This window comes from Chiloscyllium plagiosum, unplaced genomic scaffold (assembly GCF_037043375.1).
Source record: "Chiloscyllium plagiosum isolate Xiang-an unplaced genomic scaffold, Cpla_swu_hap1 HiC_scaffold_22, whole genome shotgun sequence".
NCBI lineage: Eukaryota > Metazoa > Chordata > Chondrichthyes > Orectolobiformes > Hemiscylliidae > Chiloscyllium > Chiloscyllium plagiosum.
The window spans coordinates 42,569,921-42,588,957 of record NW_028270160.1 but is presented as its reverse complement, the minus strand read 5'-3'; the positions used below and the strand labels follow the sequence as shown (position 1 = coordinate 42,588,957).

General features: G+C 41.4%; 1 protein-coding gene across 1 annotated transcript in view; it reads right to left on the bottom strand.

Annotated features, from left to right (window-relative positions):
• adgra1b (adhesion G protein-coupled receptor A1b) overlaps window positions 1-19,037 on the bottom strand; it is a 529,688-nt gene that overhangs the window by 230,572 nt on the left and 280,079 nt on the right. Inside the window, exon 8 of the mRNA XM_043712551.2 lies at window positions 245-409. Within this exon, the coding sequence (XP_043568486.2) occupies window positions 245-409 (165 nt within the window). The remainder of the gene's footprint in view (window positions 1-244; window positions 410-19,037) is intronic.

Here is a 19,037-nt window from a genome sequence, read left to right as displayed (position 1 = left end):
TCCTGCTACAGTGGATAAAGTGTTCTTAAACCAACATATTGAATTCTGTAACTTAGGGACAGGAATGGGGAAGGGTGTCAATCAGCAATACACAATACTTCATAACAAAATATTTTAAGTTTGCAACTTAATCTGTGGTTACCTAGCTGGGCATTTTTGTTTCAGTTCTTTTTAAATGTGAAATAACTTTCATTCACAAATCTGGAAAACAATCCGACTGCTTGTTGCTACATGTAATATATACCTGAAGTCCCCTTTATTGTTGGTGACTCGCTCTGCAGAACAGTAAGGTGCAGCGGTTTCTAGCACCATAATTTCTACCTTCTTGCTGCTATTTCCTCGGGAGGTAGTGATAAGGCACTCCCACTCTCCAGTTGCATCAACATCAATATTGGTCAGGATCAGCTCACTGCATATATTAAAGAAAAAATATTTTTATTGCACCGTTGACTTGGAGATCTTGGATAACTTTTAATAATTGCACTTCAGAACATACAGTAAGTATCAGCATTCAATTTGTTTAGTGTCCTCAGTTTCTAGAACATGTTTGCTGTCAACCATATCATAACTTCAAACATATTGTGTGCTTTCCAAGATTTAGATTATAAAGTAAATACAGATAACTGCATGGAATTATTGAACATTCCACTGTTCATGTCTTGCTTTGAGTGAATGGTAGACTACAGACTTGCTTTTTTTTAACTTGGTGGAGAAATTCCACTGTAATTTTCAAAGCAATAAAATAATATAATTCTTTAGCCCAGCAGGAGCAACGTTAAACAAGAACTATATACAGATGCTGGATTAGTGGTGCTGGAAGAGCACAGCAGTTCAGGCAGCATCCAAGGAGCAGCGAAATCGACGTTTTGGGCAAAAGCCCTTCAGGAATAAAGGCAGTGAGCCTGAAGCGTGGAGAGATAAGCTAGAGGAGGGTGGGGGTGGGGAGAAAGTAGCATAGAGTACAATGGGTGAGTGGCGGAGGGGATGAAGGTGATAGGTCAGGGAGGAGAGGGTGGAGTGGATAGGTGGAAAAGGAGATACAGATGCACCAGCTTAAATCTAACTATTAAACAAAAGCAAGTTTGAGAATTGTTTCTAGCCTGAATAGCTCAAAACAGATTAATGATAGCATTATCATTTCAATATATTGCACATAACTTTTCAGAACTAATTTTATACCATCTAGATTTGATTATAATTAAATCAAATGACCCTTCTTACTTATTTTTACTGCACTTAATGTAACATTGGAAAATCCAAAATTTCTCCCACGACTTTGTCATTGCACAACATAATCAGTCAGAGAATCTAATCTTTTCACTATTTCACAACTTTGAGTGAGTACACAAGTACTCACCAACTTGCATTTAGCTAGCATGTAAAACATTCAAGTGCGCTTACCAAGCAAACTCAGACACTGACCTATAATGGTAGATAGTCAAAAAGGTCACCAAAAGTTAGTCAAACAGCTAGATCTTAAAGAAAATCCAAAGAACTGCAGATGCTGAAAATCAGAAACAAAAACAGAAATTGCTGAAAAAGCTCAGCATGTCTGGCAGCATTTGTGAAGAGAAATCAGAGTTAACATTTCAGGTCCAGTGACCCCTCCTCAGAACTGAGGTAAGTTGTGTAAATTTTAAGGAACAATGCTAAAAAAACAGAAACAAGAGGTTCACAATGGAAATTCCAGAACATAGGCATTGGCAGCTCATGGCATAGATGCCAACAAAGAAATTTAGCAAAGAGCATTGGGAATTTAAAAATTGATATTTAGTTCAGTGAGGCTGCAATTTAATTTGGTTCGGACAAAATGAGCTCAGGAAGCCTGCAAGAATAGCCTTGCAGCTAACTGAGATATGCTTATGAGAACTCAATGATACTATCTAGAATAGAGGAAAAACCAATTAAAACTTATTATTTTAACTGAAGCAATGAAAAGCTGGTGACAAAATGTGAATATATGTTTTTGAATTGCTAACTTTGAGATTTCAGTTTCAGTAATTGTTTCTCTTAAGTTGTCAATTACAATGGATTATTATTCAACATTTTTCAAAGAATTCTGTAGAATGCACAATTTTGCATTAAACAGGTAAATAAAAATGGACCAAATCCAAAAAATTGCACTTCCATATACACAACAGCTATCTTATTTAATATGAGCATTCACAACTCCCTTGCAGATATCACATTCCAGTCCCCATAAATTACTCCATGCAAAAGATATTTATATTTTACTTTTGTAATAAAATGAAGGTGAAGGGCTGTTCTTTACAAAGAAACCATTGTTACAATTCACTTTCTCTCAACTCTCTTCACTTATCGTCACAGCTGAATTCAGTGCTTATAGAAACCATCAGAGTTATGATCCAGAGTTGACAGATTTATGCGGGTTCTGAGTAAAAATAGTTATTGAGCTATGTTACACTAAAGGTGTTGCTACAAACAAAGGGAAAAAAAGGCAGCTTTCCTTAGGATGACATATAGCTGTACAACCCAGGGAACCGTCTTAAAAAAAAGTGCCAAATCATTGCAATAATATCTTTTGCATGCATTTTTCAACATGGAATTTACTGCCACAGAACCACCTCATAACTCATTTTCATTTTTGAGGTCCTGTTTAATAGCAACATTATGTTTCTTCTTCTAAGGCAAGATATAACGTAACAAAATGCAGCTCAAGACAGAAATATGATCAAAGAAGCAGCATAATGACCATTGCAACAAATTTTACTAAATCAATTTGATGTATCTGGTCCGAATCTAAATATTTTTACTCATACACATAGCAGGATCATACATTCTGTAAAGCCCATTTATCTGTATTTTTGATAATGGAACGAAATGGGAAAAGGACGGTTTTAAAAATCAAGGATTGGTGTACATTTTAAAAGCAGGTTTACTTCACACTCTGTAAGTGCTGTTTATTTGAGCAGTGGGCGAGGTCTGGTTGCAGATGAACTGAAGTCAATGGATTTATATGGATGGAGCTTTGCCAGGCAACAAATAACTGACTGGTCTATGAAATGGTGTCTAGTTAATGATGACACTGACCTCGCAGATAGCTGAAGCACTTATAGGTAGGAATGTTTGAGAGAAAAGTCATTGGACCTTTGAAAGAGAAGTGGCTGTCCCTTTACTCTGAAGTGCAAACCACCTCAAACCTGGAGAAAGCTAGTTTATTTTTCCCTCACTAGTTACTGTAAGTTGTGGCTTGGCAACCATGCAGTAAGAGATTTTATGAGCATGAATCAGCTGCCCTATGCCTCCTGCAAGCAAGCGAAAGTACCTAGCAAAGGGCAAGAAATGAGCAGTATATCCTGAAAAACCAAAGCAATCATCAAAACAAAACCTTTAACAAGGACCATTGAACTGCATTGCACGTTTTCCCTCTACCCGTAACACCCTTTTGTTTGCCTGTGTATGTTTGCGGGGTATTTTATGTAAGACTGGGAATTTTACTTAGTAGAGTTATATATTGACTGTTTATCATTGCTCAACTAAATACTACTCCTTGTTAAGTACAGTAACCTGATCCATGCTTTCTGTCAACCTAGGTCTTAAAGACAGGTAAATTGAAGAATTCCATGTATATTTTAAAGTCTTTAACTTTTGTGCCTACTCTGGGAACAGGTGACTTGATTTCCAATGCACTACCCAGAGAGGCAAAACACTCCATAGATTTACACAGCAGAATCTGCATTACAGACCAGCACAGAACTAACTTTATTCGAAGCACAATCAGAATATCACACACAAATTATAAATTCGATCATTGTCAACGATTAGTAAACTGTGTAAAGCCATTTCTCCATACTGAAATGTGCAGACTGAAGAAAGATACATATTATCAAGGCATTTTGTCTGGTACTCATCGGAAAATGGTAATGTAAAGGAAAAACAACATTTTACACTGTGTGAAGTGACAGAGCCAATTGGTTTACAACTAGACTTTGATTAATAGATAGAAAATGTATTAGTTCGATGATGACTGACAGTTAACTGCCAAGCTTTGTTTAAATTTAAACCAGAGTCAAGACTGTGGTGCTGGAAAAGCACAGCAGGTCAGGCAGCATCCGAGAAGCAAGAGATGACCATCACTAGTGAAGTAGTATCAGACAAACTAGTGGGGCTAAAGGCAGGTAAGTCCCCTGATCCTGTTGGTTTGCATCCTAGGATCCAAAAATACTTAGCTCCAGAAAGCAGGAAATTGATTAGCCCCACATTTATTGTTGGAAGAGTATTGGAATTAATTATTAAGGAAGTAATAGTATATGTGGAAAATCATAATCTAATCAAGCAGAGCAAAGCATGCTTCATTGAAAGGAAATATTGAAGTTTTTCAAGTAAGTCGCAATCAGTAGATCTGTTATATTGGAACTTGAAAAAGGCATTCAACAAGTTACCTTCAAGATTAAGTCATATGATAAGAGCTCTCAGTGTTGGAGGTAGTATATTGGCATGGATAGAGAACTGGCTTACGGGCAGGAAACAGTGAGTGGGGATAAGGGGTTCTTTTTCAGGTTGGTGACCTGTAAGCAGTGGTGTTCCCCAGAGACCAGTGCTGGGAACACAACTGTTTACAATACATATTAATGACTTGGAGGAAGGAAGAGAATGTACTGAAAGCAAATTTGCAGGTGACACAAAAATAGGTGGAATGCTTTTTTCACTACTTCTCTAGTGATGGTAGTTCATGACGATCCTTCACCCAGAGTTTGCTCAGAGATGTTGATAGGTTCAATAAACCATCAAAAACTTGGCAAATCAAGTATAATGTGGGAATATGCAAAGTTGTTTATTTTGGAAGGAAGAGCAAAAGAACAGAATATTATTTCAATGAAGAAAAACTGCAGAAAGTTGCAGCACAAAAGGCCTTGGGGTAATTATGCACAATACATAGAAAGTTAGCACAAAGGAACAGTAGGTAATCAGGATGGCTAATGGAATATTTGCTCTTATTTCAAGGGGTTTGGAGTATAAGTGTAGGAGAGTCTTACTGCAACTGTACAAGGTGCTGTTAGGACCACACCCGGAGCACTGTGAGTAGTTTTGGTTATTTTATTGAAAGGAAGGCATCATTTCATTAGAGGCAGTTCAGAGAAGTTTCATGAAGATGATTTCTAGTATGAAGGTATTATCTTATGAACAAAGACTAAACAGATTGGGACTCTACTCACTAAAGCATATAAGATTTTAAGGGGCTTGAGAGGGTAAATGCAGAGGATGCTTCCTCATGGGGAGTCTATGACCAGACAACATAGTCTCAGAATGAAGAAGTTCCAATTTAAAACTGAGATGAGATGGAATTTCTTATCTTAGGGGGCTGAGAGTCTTCAGAATTCCTTGCCACAGAGAGTTTTGGGGGCAAAAAGTACTTGTGTATATTTAAGGCTGTGATTGATAGTTTCTTGATCAATAGGGGAATCAAGGGTTACAGGGAAAGGGCAAGAAAGTGGATGTAAGCAATATCAGGCCAGACACGATCCTATTGAATGGCAGTGGAAGTTCGAAGTGCCTCACGCAGTCACAGGGAGAACATGTAAATCCACACAGACAGTCACCCGAGACTGAAATCGAACCTGGGTCCCTGGTGCTGTGAGACAGCAATGCTAACCACTGAGCCATCATGCTGCCCCACATTATTCTGTCACACAAACATGGAATGTTCCATCACCTGATTGACAGGCCTGGGTGCTTTTACTCTGGAAGTTTGTGGAGTCCAATATGCTATTTATTTCTTTCCTACAGACCTTCCCTTTTGTTTTACCCCTCCACCCCTTCCAATTACTACCATGATCACCACCTTTTAAAAGCATAAAACCCATCAAGTTGCAAGCTCCCTTCATCAAACATAGAACATTACAGCACAGTACAGGCTCTTCGGCCCTTGATGTGAAACCAATCTGAAGCCCATCTAACCTACACTATTCCATTGTCATCCATATATTTATCCAATGACCATTTAAGTGCCCTTAAAGTTGGCGCGTCTACTGCTGTTGCTGGCAGGACATTCCTCGCCCTTGCTACTCTCTGAATAAGGAACCTACCCCTGACATTTGTCCTAGATCTATCACCCCTCAATTTAAAGCTATGTCCTGTTGTGGTAGCCGTCGCCATCCAAGGAAAAATGCTCTCACTGATCGTCCTATCTAACTCTCTGATTATCTTGTATGTCTTTATTAAGTCATCTCTTAGCCTTCTCTCTCATGAAAAAGCGTCAAGTCCCTCAGTCTTTCCTCTTAAGACCTTCCGTCCATGCCAGGCAACATCCTGGTCGATTTACTCTGTACCCTTTCCAATGCTTCCACATCCTTCCTGTAATGCAGTGACCAGAACTGCATGCAATACTCCAAGTGCTGCCGTACCAGGGTTTTGTACAGCTGCGACATGACCTCATGGCTCCAAAACTCAATTCCTCTATCAATAAAAGCTAACACACTGTATGCCTTCTTAACAACCCTATCAACCTGGGTGGCAACGTTGAGGCATCTATGCACATGGACACCAAGATCTTTCTGCTCATCTGCACTACAAAGAATCGTACCATTAGCTCAGTGCTCTGTATTCCTGTTACTCCTCCAAAGTGAATCACCTCACACTTTTCCACATTAAACTCCATTTGCCACCTCTCAACCCAGCTCTGCAGCTTATCTATGTCCCATTGCAACATGCAACATCCTTCTGCACTATCCACAACTCCACAGACCTTCGAGTCATCCGCAAATTTACTGACCCATCCTTCTATGCCTTCATCCAGGTCAGTTATAAAAATGACAAACAGCAGTGGCCCCAAAACAGATCTTTGTGGTACACCACTAGTAACTGAACTCCAAGATGAATATTTCCCATCAACCACTACCCTCTGTCTTCTTTCAGCTAGCCAATTTCTGATCCAAACCACTAAATCACCCTCAATTCCAAGCCTCCATATTTTCTGCAATAGCCTACCGAGGGGAACCTTATCAAAAGCGTTCCTGAAATCCATATACACTGCACCAACCGCTTTACCCTCATCCACCTGTTTGGTCACCTTCTCAAAGAATTCAATAAGGTTTGTGAGGCACAACCTACCTTTCACAAAACGATGTTGACTATACCTAATCAAATTATTCCTTTCTAGATGATTATAAATCCTATTTCTTATAATTCTTTCCAACACTTTACCCACAACCAAAGTAAGGTTCTCTTGTCTATAATTACCAGGGTTGACTCTCCTTGAACAAGGGGACATTTGCTATCCTCCAGCAATCTTCCAGCAATATTCCTGTAGACAATGCTGACATAAAGATCAAAGCCCAAGGCTCTGCAATCTCCTCCCTGGTTTCCCAGTTAATCCCAGGATAAATCCCATCCGGACCGGGGGTTTACCTATTTTCATACTTTCCACAATTGCCAACACGTCTTCCTTTTGAACCTCAATCCCATCTAGTTTAATAGCCTGTATCTCAGTACTCTCCTCAACAACATTGTCTTTTTCCTGCGTGAATACTGACAAAAAATATTCATTTAGCCCCTCTAATACTGTACTTGATAGGCCTTAATTTTACTCTAGTCATTTTTTAATTCAGTTCTGAAGCAAGTTATTATGAGCTTGAAACATTAACTCTCTTTCACCAATGCAGTCAGACTTGCTGAGCTTTTCCCTTACCTTCTGCGTTTAATTCTGAAATGGTGTTTTTTTTTCATACTCAACTGAATGGTTAAATCAGGAGTCATTGCCTTTAATAACTCCCTCCATCCCTACCCAACAGGCACTGAACACTATACCAAGCTGAAGTACCAGACTAAACAAAAATTTCCTGGAACATGCTTACACATAATCATGTAGCAACTCAAATTGTGTCACAAAGTAAACATGCAGGCTGACTATTTCATGGGGAATGATTATATCCAGTATTTTTTCCTTCCCAAAACAATTGACAAGTTCCGCATAATGCTCTTTTCTAACCTTTGAATGCCATCATGCTGTATGTCGCAGCACCTGTCGGAACCTATTTTCAGTGCTTCATTTCCTGTCTACGTCAAATGGTTCAGTTGTTTTCAACCTGACATTATGTCAACCAGGGCAGGCTTGCTGTGTCTCCCAAAGTTTACATAACTTGGTCAGGCACATTCTTTTATTTCGTGTCTGCCAATAAAAAGCTTGAATTTCCTGAATTCTATCGAGATTTATTATTTACCTTAAACAAGTAAAGGAAAGATACTGCAAACCTATCATATGGTTCCATTTATTGTTCTAAAACAGACTATCATTTGTTTGTCTTTTGACATTTGAGTATCAAAATGTAACTATGAAACAGCAGTGTTGCTGGCACAGTTTTAGTACATTTCTTGTGAAAGTGAAATGCATTTCTTGTTACAAAACCTTGTCTCATTATACAAAAGAAGCCAAATAAAATGTTGCAACACGATATTGCATTGAAATGGTTCTCCAGTCCAACATTCCCTGGAGACCAACTCAGATCTATAAACACATTTTAGACTTTGACATTTTGTGTAAAACAGATAAAGTAAACTCAAGGATATTCAATATTTTCTTCCTGGACCCTTTCACTTAAATATGCAACAAATTCAAGATTCCTTTGCTCCAGGCAGTTTACAGTCCACTTGTGATAAATTATTGAGTGTTTACTGAAAATAATAATGTGCAAGCACAATAAGGCACTTCTCCATTCTCAAGCTTTTTACTTCAACAAATGTTGCTAAAGTCTTGCAAGATACTTAAAGTCTAGCCCAGATTTTGAGGTCACTGCAAATAAAAGACTCAAATTAACAAAAACTCCCAAGCTTTGTATGGTTTTCTGAACTTACAATTGATTACAAGTTCTATAGAGGGAATCTGGGCAATCTGTGATAAGGGCAAGTAACTGTGACTCTCCTTAACACCCAATCAGATTGACCTGTCCTTAATAAGTTACCAAGGTTCCAAAATTTGACAACTTAGTTCTAAGAGAGTCAATTGAAGTGAAAAGTGATTTTGTTTTAAGGTTTGATGCACGGTGGCTGCTCCAGACAACACACGGTGTGGTCCACAGAGGACACAGCTTAAAAATACGGGGTAGACCATTTAGGACAGAGATGAGGAGAAACTTCTTCACCCAGAGAGTGGTGGCTGTGTGGAATGCTCTGCCCCAGAGGGCAGTGGAGGCCCAGTCTCTGGATTCATTTAAGAAAGAGTTGGATAGAGCTCTCAAGGATAGTGGAATCAAGGGTTATGGAGATAAGGCAGGAACAGGATATTGATTAAGGATGATCAGCCATGATCATATTGAATGGTGGTGCAGGCTCGAAGGGCAGAATGGCCTACTCCTGTACCTATTGTCTATTGTCTATAATGTGATGCATCACCTGCCATTTTCAAGCTCACTGTTCCAATGAATGTGCTCTCTTAAACATGAGCAGCAAATTGAAGAGCCCTCAGCTGTACTTTTAAAAGACATCTATCTAACTTGTAGGTTAATTATTTTTGCTTTACTTTTGTTCATTCATGAGATGTGGATATTGGACCCACATTTATTGCCCATCCCTTGCTGTCCTTCAGAAGGTGGTGGTGAGCTGCCTTCTTGATCCGCTACAGTCCACCTGCCGTGGGTTGACCCACAATGCCATTAGGGAGGGAATCCAGGATTTTGACCCAGTGACAGTTAAGGAACAGTGATATATTTCCAAGTCAGGCAGCGAACTTGCAGGTAGTGGTGTTCCAATGTATCTGCTACCCTTGTCCTTCTAGATGGAAGTGGTTGTGGGTTTCGAAGGCACTGTCTGAGGATTTTTGGTGAATTGCTGCACAGTATCTTGTAAATAGTACACACAGCTGATACTGAGCGTCGGTGGTGGAGGGAGTGAATAGTTGTGGATGTAGTGCTTGTCAAATACTGCCTACTTGATCTTGCAGTTTGCAGAGTATTGGGTTGTTGAAGGTATTTTGAAGAGTTGGATGAGCTCGTAGTGTATAGTAAGAGATGCTGAAACAGGGTTGGACACTATTGAAAGGCTTCTCCTTCCCTGTCATGGGGGCTACAGTTGTTATTTTTTGCCTAGGCTTCAGAACCAAAGGGAAATGATGTGAATTCATAAAGATGGCAAGGTATTCTAAAAGGGAAGAGGAGAGCTCTCAGCAGGTGGCCTTACCCACATACAGTCTCAGGGAGCAGTTCTCTTGGACCTAAGACAGGAGTAGTCTAATTCGTGCGACACTTCAGGGAACTGTGCCTCCCCTTGGGACTAGACCTCCAGCCTCAGTGCAGGGTTAGGAACACATTGTTTGTCTGCTTTAAAATGACCATCATCTTAAGTATTCTCAGCAACAGATTCTTCCATGCTGAAACAAGTAACACAACAGAAAGCTTGCAGTTTTTTCATCCATCATTGCATCCACGTCAGGAGAGGGGACTGCATTGACTTCCTGCTAAACAGAGAAAAACAACAAGTGCATACATGGCTTTTGTGAGATATTGGGCTTCCCCATGTTGCAGTGTGCCATCAACTGTGGATTCACAAACGCTGCATCACAATGGTGAGATATATCAAAACCAGAAGGGATACCAATTTGCTTAATATGCAGACAGTATGTAATCATGCTTAGCACGACATGCTTTGTGAATGCCCATTATCATGGCAGTAACTACCATTTGTTCATTCTTTTCCAATTTCCTCTGCCAGCAATCTTTCAGCCACCCTATTGAGACAGACAATGAGGCTCCCTGCTTTACATCACTTTGTTGCCTCACCTCTATTATTCCACCATGGGATCAGCACCCATGTACCGACAGCCATGCTGCTGTGAGGAACATCAAGCACACCACAAGACTTCTGAGACAACCACACCCTCCAATTAGGTGCCAGAGCCCTGTGTAATATCCTGTGAAAACCTGTAGCTAGATTCCTTCATTATTGTTAACAGTGATTGAAGGCTTTCTGGCAAGTCTACCAAAGTGTCATGCAGGTCTGTGGGTATGCCCATCAGTCTTTCTCCATATCTTACCCCATCACTATCCTCAGCTAGAACAGAGCCCATGTATGACTGCACTAACTGGTGAGCTGACACTAGCACTCCCTTTACCCCGTGCCCTGGTTGCAGGCCATGGATGTCTAGTAACTAAGATTGTGCAGATTCTGTCTCTATACTAGCTAAAAGTATAGGCTGTGCCAAATTCTGATCTGTAATTATAAATCTAGGTAATGGGGTTTTTGCCTCAGTTAGTATGCTCTTTTTTGTCATCTTCAGCATTTCAGTAGTTTCTGCACTTCTGTAAGGGCACAAAGGTTGGGTTGGAGTGAGGGAATTATTGGTGGGAGTGGGTAAAGAGCAAACCTGAGATGCATGATTACAGAACCTGCAGCTTGAACATGAGAGCAGAGAGTGAGATATGGGTAATGTAGGTTTTGAGAAGATGCATTTGGCAGGAATGTCATCCTTGATGGCCACGCCCAAAGTGATGACCACATTAATTATGGCCAGCAACCTCTCTCCTCCACTGGAGCCAACACATGCAGCCATATCTGTCCCATGCCAGTTTACTGCTGCTGGCATCTATGAACGACCACTTTCTCCTCCAAAAAATCGTCATGTGCATCAGCGAGTGCGTGTTGCAATGTACTCAAGTGAAGTGCTTGCAAGAACAGAATGTTCAGCAGTAAATGCAAACTGAGGGATTGGAGTGTGCAGCCTGGTGCACTGACAAACATGCCAGCATGATCTGAGTCTTGTGGCATTGCATCTAGGTGCATGCCATCAGGTTGGTAACTCTGACTGGCACAATCACCAACTCCCACTGTCTTCTTGGCAATTATCTGGAGAACCTCCCTGCTGCTGAGAGACGACAACCTTAATCTTCTGGTCTACTTCCCTCAATGATGGTTGCAGCAATGGCGTAATAACATCTGTGGAATACTTTCTTGCCTAGTCTTCTTTCAGCTCTGCAAATCTTCTCCAGGATGTACTGTGCCATCAAGAGATGAAGTCCGACTCTAATATCAGACAAACCTGGACTTTCCGCTGGGCATAAATTCAGAAGTACATTCAGTGTTGAATGTACATCATAACTACGGAAATGAGCAGTGAGGATTCTACTTGAATCACTTTGAACAGTGTTGAATAACTGCAAGTAATGTGTTTTCTTGGCTGCATGCCTCCTGACCATTCCTGTGCAGGTCAGCTCTTGCACTTTACCATGCATACACAGTCTGGCCAAAATATAAAGAGGTCACTGCACTCTCAAAGACTTGCAGGAGTCTTGATTGTAAGCCCCAAGCCAAGTTTCAATTACTGTCAACCTTAAGCCCAGCAAAGTCTAAACCAGGACATCTCAAATCTGATTAATTCAGGATAAATTAGGTCCAGATAAATTAGAGAAAACAAAATAAAGAAAGGGAAGAAAATGGGATTAAGACTGAAAGATAAAAGAGAAAGACAACAAATTTCGTTTTAAAAAGTCTTTACAACAATAATTAAGATACAAAAGAATGAGACTGCGATTAAGTTTTAATTGCCAGAGGGATTTTTTTGGCAGTAATAGGAACTAACTACATCACTTACACCTGACAAGCCCTAAATATTTCAGGAAGGTTTAGTGGATATCTATCACATAACCCCCAACATCTCACCCCTATGCGTAGCTGACTGCAAGATACTAATACAGTAAGGCTCCTGGACAGCAATTTCCTGAATTCTTCAGTCACCTGCACTTCTGCTGTTTGCAGATGTTGCCCTCTGATTCATGCTGATTGCCTCACCACTATAACTTGCTGCAAAATCTGAAGCATCCAATTCTTCTGTTATAAATATTAAATTATGAGTCACATCAGTTGAATTAAAAATGTTACAGACTTTAATTCAGCCATTATTAATGCACACAGGTGTAAAAAGAGACCTCTCTCACTGGTTTAACGTCAAAGTACACTTTAAGGCAAATGTAGACAACCTCATAGATATAAATTTGAAGTGGGTTTCAATGACTACAAAACACAAACACGTTTTCTCAGTGCGTTTGCCTTATAACATTTTACATGGCATCCCACCTGCTCATTGTGTGCATCTCAATTTAAAAGCAACAGCTCCAGCTTTTTTATTTGAAGAGGGAAGCACCAGCCTTTAAGCACAAAAAGGGGCAGTGGCTTTGCAACATGGAAAATTGCTCTCTACATATTACAAGGCCACAATTGACACTCAGACTGCCACAAATCCACAGTAATTACAGTCTCTCTGGGCTGGTAGTTTTAAACAAAAACTTTCAGCATGTATAATGTGCAGCTACAAAACGTTACTTTTGCAATATAGCTTTTCAGTTGTACAGAAGAGCATTTTTAATGTGATATTATCCTTAAACCTTTATCCTTGAAATCCTTTTATGATTTATCCCTCATATAATTTAGAATTCAGGAATGGTTGCAACTGCACAGAGGGAGGCCACTTGCCCTGTAGTCCCTATGCTCGCTCTCGCAATGTGAGAACAAGTGAGCTTACCCAACTCCCTGGCATCTACTCCACAGGTGTGCAAATTTTCTCTTTTCAGATAACTATCAAATTCCTCTTTAAAAACCATGATTATATCAAAAGAGCTTTTCAAATATCAATGCTGCAGGTTTTGCCAATCATTTTAAAACCAGTGCTTTCTGGTTTTCAAACTATCCAACAATAGAGCAGCTTCTCCCTATTTACTCTCTCCAAAACTGCCATGATTTTGAACGTATCTGTTAAATGTCCTTTAAACCTACTGTGCTCTAAGAGAACAATTCCAGCTTTTCTAATTTATCCTTATACCTGAAGTCCCTCAGTCCCAGATACATTTTTTGAAACCTCTCCAAACCCTCTATATGCTTCCTAAAACATGAAGCCCAGAACTGAACACCATATCCTGGTTGATGTTTAGTCAGTGTTTTGTAAATGGTTCACCATAAATCTTACACTTTTAGATTCTTTAGCTTTATTTGTAAGGCTCAAGATCCCATTCAACCAATATTCCCTGCAAACCTTACATTACCCGACTCTTATATTGGTAATTGAAATAATATTTAAAATAACATGTTTTTTAAAAAGTAAAAAAGAAAAACAAACAGGAATCCTGAACTCGCAGTTCCTTAAATCTTCCTGATCACTGCACAGTGTTCCCCCTCCCTGTGGGCCTTTGATTTGTAGCTCCAAGCTCTGGCCAATCCTCCAACATGTGGATGATCCCCTTCCTCAAAATTTCATCTTGCAACACTACCCCCCTGCCTGACCTGACGTGTCACCAAACCACAAGAAAGTGAGGACTGCAGATTCTGGAGATCAGAGCGAACAGTGTGGTGCTGGAAAAGCACAGCAGGTCAGGCAGCATCTGAGGAGCAGGACAATTGACGTTTCAGGCATAAGCCCATCATCAGGAATGAGTCTTGTGAGCCAAGGGGGCTGAGTGATAAATAGGAGTGGGGTGGGGCTGGGAGCAAGGTAGCTGAGAGTGCAATAGGTAAATGGAGGTGGGGGTAATGGTGATAGGTCAGAGGGGAGGGTGGAGCAGATAGGTGGGAAGGAAGATGGACAGGTAGGGTAGGTCATGAGGGTGGTGCCCAGTTGGAAGGTTGGATCTGTCAAAACGGTGGGTGGAGGGGAAATGAGAAAACTGGTGAAATCCACATTAATCCCATGTGGTTGGAGGGTCCAAAGGCAGAAGATGAGGCATTCTTCTTCCAGGCATCGGGTGGTTAGGGTTTGGCAATAGAGGAGGTCCAGGGCCTGCATGACCTTGGCGGATTGGGAGGGGGAGTTCAAGTATATGGCCATGGGGTGGTGGGGATGATTGGTGCGGGTGTCCAGGAGCTGTTCTCTGAAGCGCTCTGCAAGTAGGCATCCTGTCTCCCCAGTGTAGAGGACACCACATCGGGAGCAACAGATACAGTCAAGGAAGAGCAGGTAATCTCTGACAGATGTGGAAGTCTCGTTAGGGGCCTTGGACAGAGGGGTGAGGGGAAGTGTGGGCACAGGGAATTCCTGAGGTGGCAGGGGAAGGTGCCGCGGATGGAAGGTAGGTTGGTGGGGGGCATGGACCTAACAAGAAAGTCGCAGAGGGAATGGCTTTTAAGGAAAACAGATAGGGTGGGGAGGGATATATATCTCTGGTGATGGGCTTCATTTGTAGGTGGCGGAAGTAGAGGATGATGCGATATATCCGGAGGTTGGTGGGGTAGAAGGTGGGGACCGGAGAAGTGGGGCAGTGGATTCTGTCATTCTTGCGGTTGGAGGGGTGGGGTTCAAGGGTGGAGGTGCAGGAAATGGAAGAGATGCTCTGGAATGCTTCATCGACCACGTGGGAGGGGAAATTGCAGTCTTTGAGGAACAAGGCTATCTGGTGCGTTCTGTGATGGAACTGGTCCTTCTGGGAGCAGATGCAGTGGAAGCAGAGGAATTGAGACCAAGGGATAGCATTTTTACAGGAGGAAGGGTGGCAGGAGGTGTAATCCAGGTAACTGTGGGAGTCGGTGGGTTTGTAGAAGATGTCCATGTTGATTCAGTCACCATTAATGGAGATGGAGAGGTCCAGGAAGGGGAGGGAGGTGTCTGAGATGGTCCAGGTGAATTTAAGGTCGAGGTGGAACGTGTTGGTGAAGTTGATGAACTGTTCAACCTCCTGATGGGAGGACAAGGTGGCACCAATGCAGTCATCAATAGTGGAGAAAAAGGTGGGGAGTGGTGTTGGTGTAGCTGCGGAAAATGGACTGTTCTACGTAGCTGACAGAGACTGGCATAGCTGGGGCCCATGAAGGTGTCCATGGCTACCCCTTTGGTCTGGAGGAAGTGGAAGCATTCAATGGAGAAATTATTGAGGGTGAGGACGAGTTCAGCCAAACAAATGAAAGTGTCAGTGGAAGGGTACTGGTGGGGATATCAGGAGAGGAAGAAATGGAGGATTTGGAGGCCTTTGTCATGGCGGATGGAGGTGTATAGGGATTGGAGGTCCATGGTGAAGATGAGGCGTTGGGGGCTGGGGAAATGAAAGTCAGGGAGGAGGTGGAGGGCATGGGTGGTGTCCCAAATGTAGGTGGGGAGTTCCTGGACTGGGGGGATAAGACAGTATCAAGGTATGTGGAGTTGAGTTCGGTGGGACAGGAGCAGGCCGAGATGATAGGTCGACCGGGGCAGCCAGGTTTGTGAATCTTGGGTCAGAGGTAGAACCTGGCTGTACAGGGTTCCCGGACTATGAAGTTAGAAGCTGTGGGTGGGAGATCCCCTGAGGTGATGAGGTTGTGTACGGTCTGGAAGATGATGGTTTGGTGATGGGATGTGAGGTCTTGATCAAGGGGGAAGTAGGAGGAGGTGCCTGCGAGTTGGTGCCTAGATTTAGCAGGGTAGAGGTCAGTGTGCCAAACTACCACTGCGTCTCCCCCTTGTCCACTGGTTTGATGATGAGGTTAGGGTTGGAGTGGAGGGAGTAGTGCACTGCATGGTACCAAACCACCCATTCCTATAGTATGTGTAAAACAAAAGTGAAATTTTCCCCTCCCCAAAGAATTGTGGATTATGGTGAGAAATGGGGAAAATATATTGAGGACGAAAAAAACAATCAGATTCATTCCATAGAGGAAACAAATTAGCTGATTTTCCCCAGAATTTCAGTTTTGAGCAGTGGACATTTCATTATTAGCACAACTCAGGGCTTTTGCCCGAATTGTCGATTTTCCTGCTGCTCAGATGTCACCTGTCCTGCTGTGCTTTTCCAGCACCATACACTTGACAACTCATCTTATTTCTATGTAATTTCCAATTCTCTCCATCCCCAAGAAACGAGGCAGCACTAACTCCTGACTTGTAAAACAGAGCAGGTTCCTGGCAGCTGCAACTCACTGATCACTTGCCCCAGCCATGACCCAACTGTACCTTCCCTACAGTTCCACAATGTATTTTCTTTCTCCTTCATCCAAGTCACAAACCACCAACTTCACCAAAATATGTCTGCTTCTGGAGAATTTCAAACACCACGTCAGCCATACAGCCATTCAGGACTTTACTCTGCAGCTCAGGGGCACTAGGGCTTGCAGGAATCTATCAGCTTGCTTTGTGCTCAGGGACACAGGCCTCTCACACATTTGAACAGGTTGCACCTTATGGTTATTAGCTTGATTTCTCAGTACTCATCCACTTTGCCCTTCTTTGGAAGCAGACAATCTCAGTAACTTGCCTTTCTTTCTGCACTATAAAGCAATGCAGGCAGCTTGTCACAGTGGGGAGGACTGAACAGTCAAGGGGGTGGACATGTTGCTGAGTGGCAGCCTGTTACATTAATGTCAAATCTATGGCATGTGTAAGCAGTTTACGTGATAGACACACTGTGTGTGCTTTAATTAAATGGCCATGCCTGAAAGTAAAAAGGGGACCAGTCCATCAAAGGGACTTCACAGTGGACTACAGTTAGTCAGATACGTTCAAGATTTGTGTCATCAGAACATTTTGAAATTGTGCCTGTTAACGAAGGCCTAAGGCACTGATATCGACCAACCAAAGTCATGTTCCAAACTGTGATGCCTCAGGAACTCTACTAAGTACCATTGTCGAGTTTGAAAAACAACTACTCAAAGCAGGGCTTTATTTTGTACCACTCAGCCTATTTGTGTCCATGCTGCAACTGGCCTCTTTTATTTCATGGGCTTCAACACTGCTTTCATCTGCCATTTTAGCAAACACCTTTTGGAAGTCCATGCATACCACACCAATCACATTATGTACATCAACTCTTATTGTTACCTCACCAAAAACCTCAATCAAATCGGTTAACCATGATTTGCCCTCAACAAATCCATATCCATCTTTCTTTAGTTAATCTGATTTTGTCCTGTTTCATAATTTTTTAAAGCTTTCCCATCAGCAAGTTGACCAACTAACTGAATTGTTGTTGCTTTGTTTAACCTTAAGTCCTTTCTTGAACAAAGATGAAAAATTGTAGTTCCTCATTCTAAGGCAGCATTGTTTCCAAGAAGATTTAGAAGATTACAAAGTTACAAATCACACAACACCAGATTATAGTCCAACAGGTTTATTTGGAAGCACTAGCTTTCGGAGCACCGCTCCTTCATCAACTGATTGTCCTCCTGATCATCACCCTGATGATCATCATCACCTGATCATCAACCACCTGTTGAAGGAGCAATGCTCCGAAAGCTAGTGCTTCCAAATAAACCTGTTGGACTATAATCTGGTGTTGTGTGATTTGTAACTTTGCACACCGCAGTCCAACACCGGCTCCTCCAAATCATAGAAAATTACAGTCAGTGTTAACATAATTTCCACACTTACTTCCTACAATATTTTCAGAAGTATCCTGTTAGTCCTAGTGAATTATTATGGCACTGTAATATTATTTGTTATGTTATCTTTCATCGGTACTGTCAACTCTCTGTTTATTTCCCCCCCCCGCCATCTTTAATGAACTTCTTATATCCAAGAATATTTAATACTTAGTCCTATCCCTTTTTAAACCAATCCTTTCAATAGTCACAGCATATTCTCATGTGGTTACCTGAGCCTCCATTTCACCAACATTATTGAATATGCATTCACACACTTGCCTGACAAATTTAATTTACTTCTTATTACATTTCCTTTTTTTCTGACCCCACCTAATACTCTCACTATTTTCTAAACTGGTGAAATCGGACTCTCCCAATATTATGTGCACATAATGTGCTCATTCATTCAACCTATTTAATTTTACCATCAGGAAAAGATGCTTTCAAAATGTTCAGCATTTTTCTTCTTTCTCTGATTCTTACCATCCATTCTCTCAAACTTCTATAATAACAAGTCTGTGTTCGGTTTAAAAATAGCACAAAAGGCTATGCTCTCCTAATCAAATGCACTGTGCACTTTCTTGATTGTAGAATAGATTTGACACAAATATTCTTTAATGGATAAATGAATGCGAAACCAGGAATGGTTACTGGCAGATTAGTATTTCATTGTAAATCTCAAAACTTGACTATTTCCAGATGTGACAACTTGTCTGTGGTTTAATGGCCTATCTCAGCAACATAGCACATCAGTTTTTCCAGGAGCAATCATTGATACC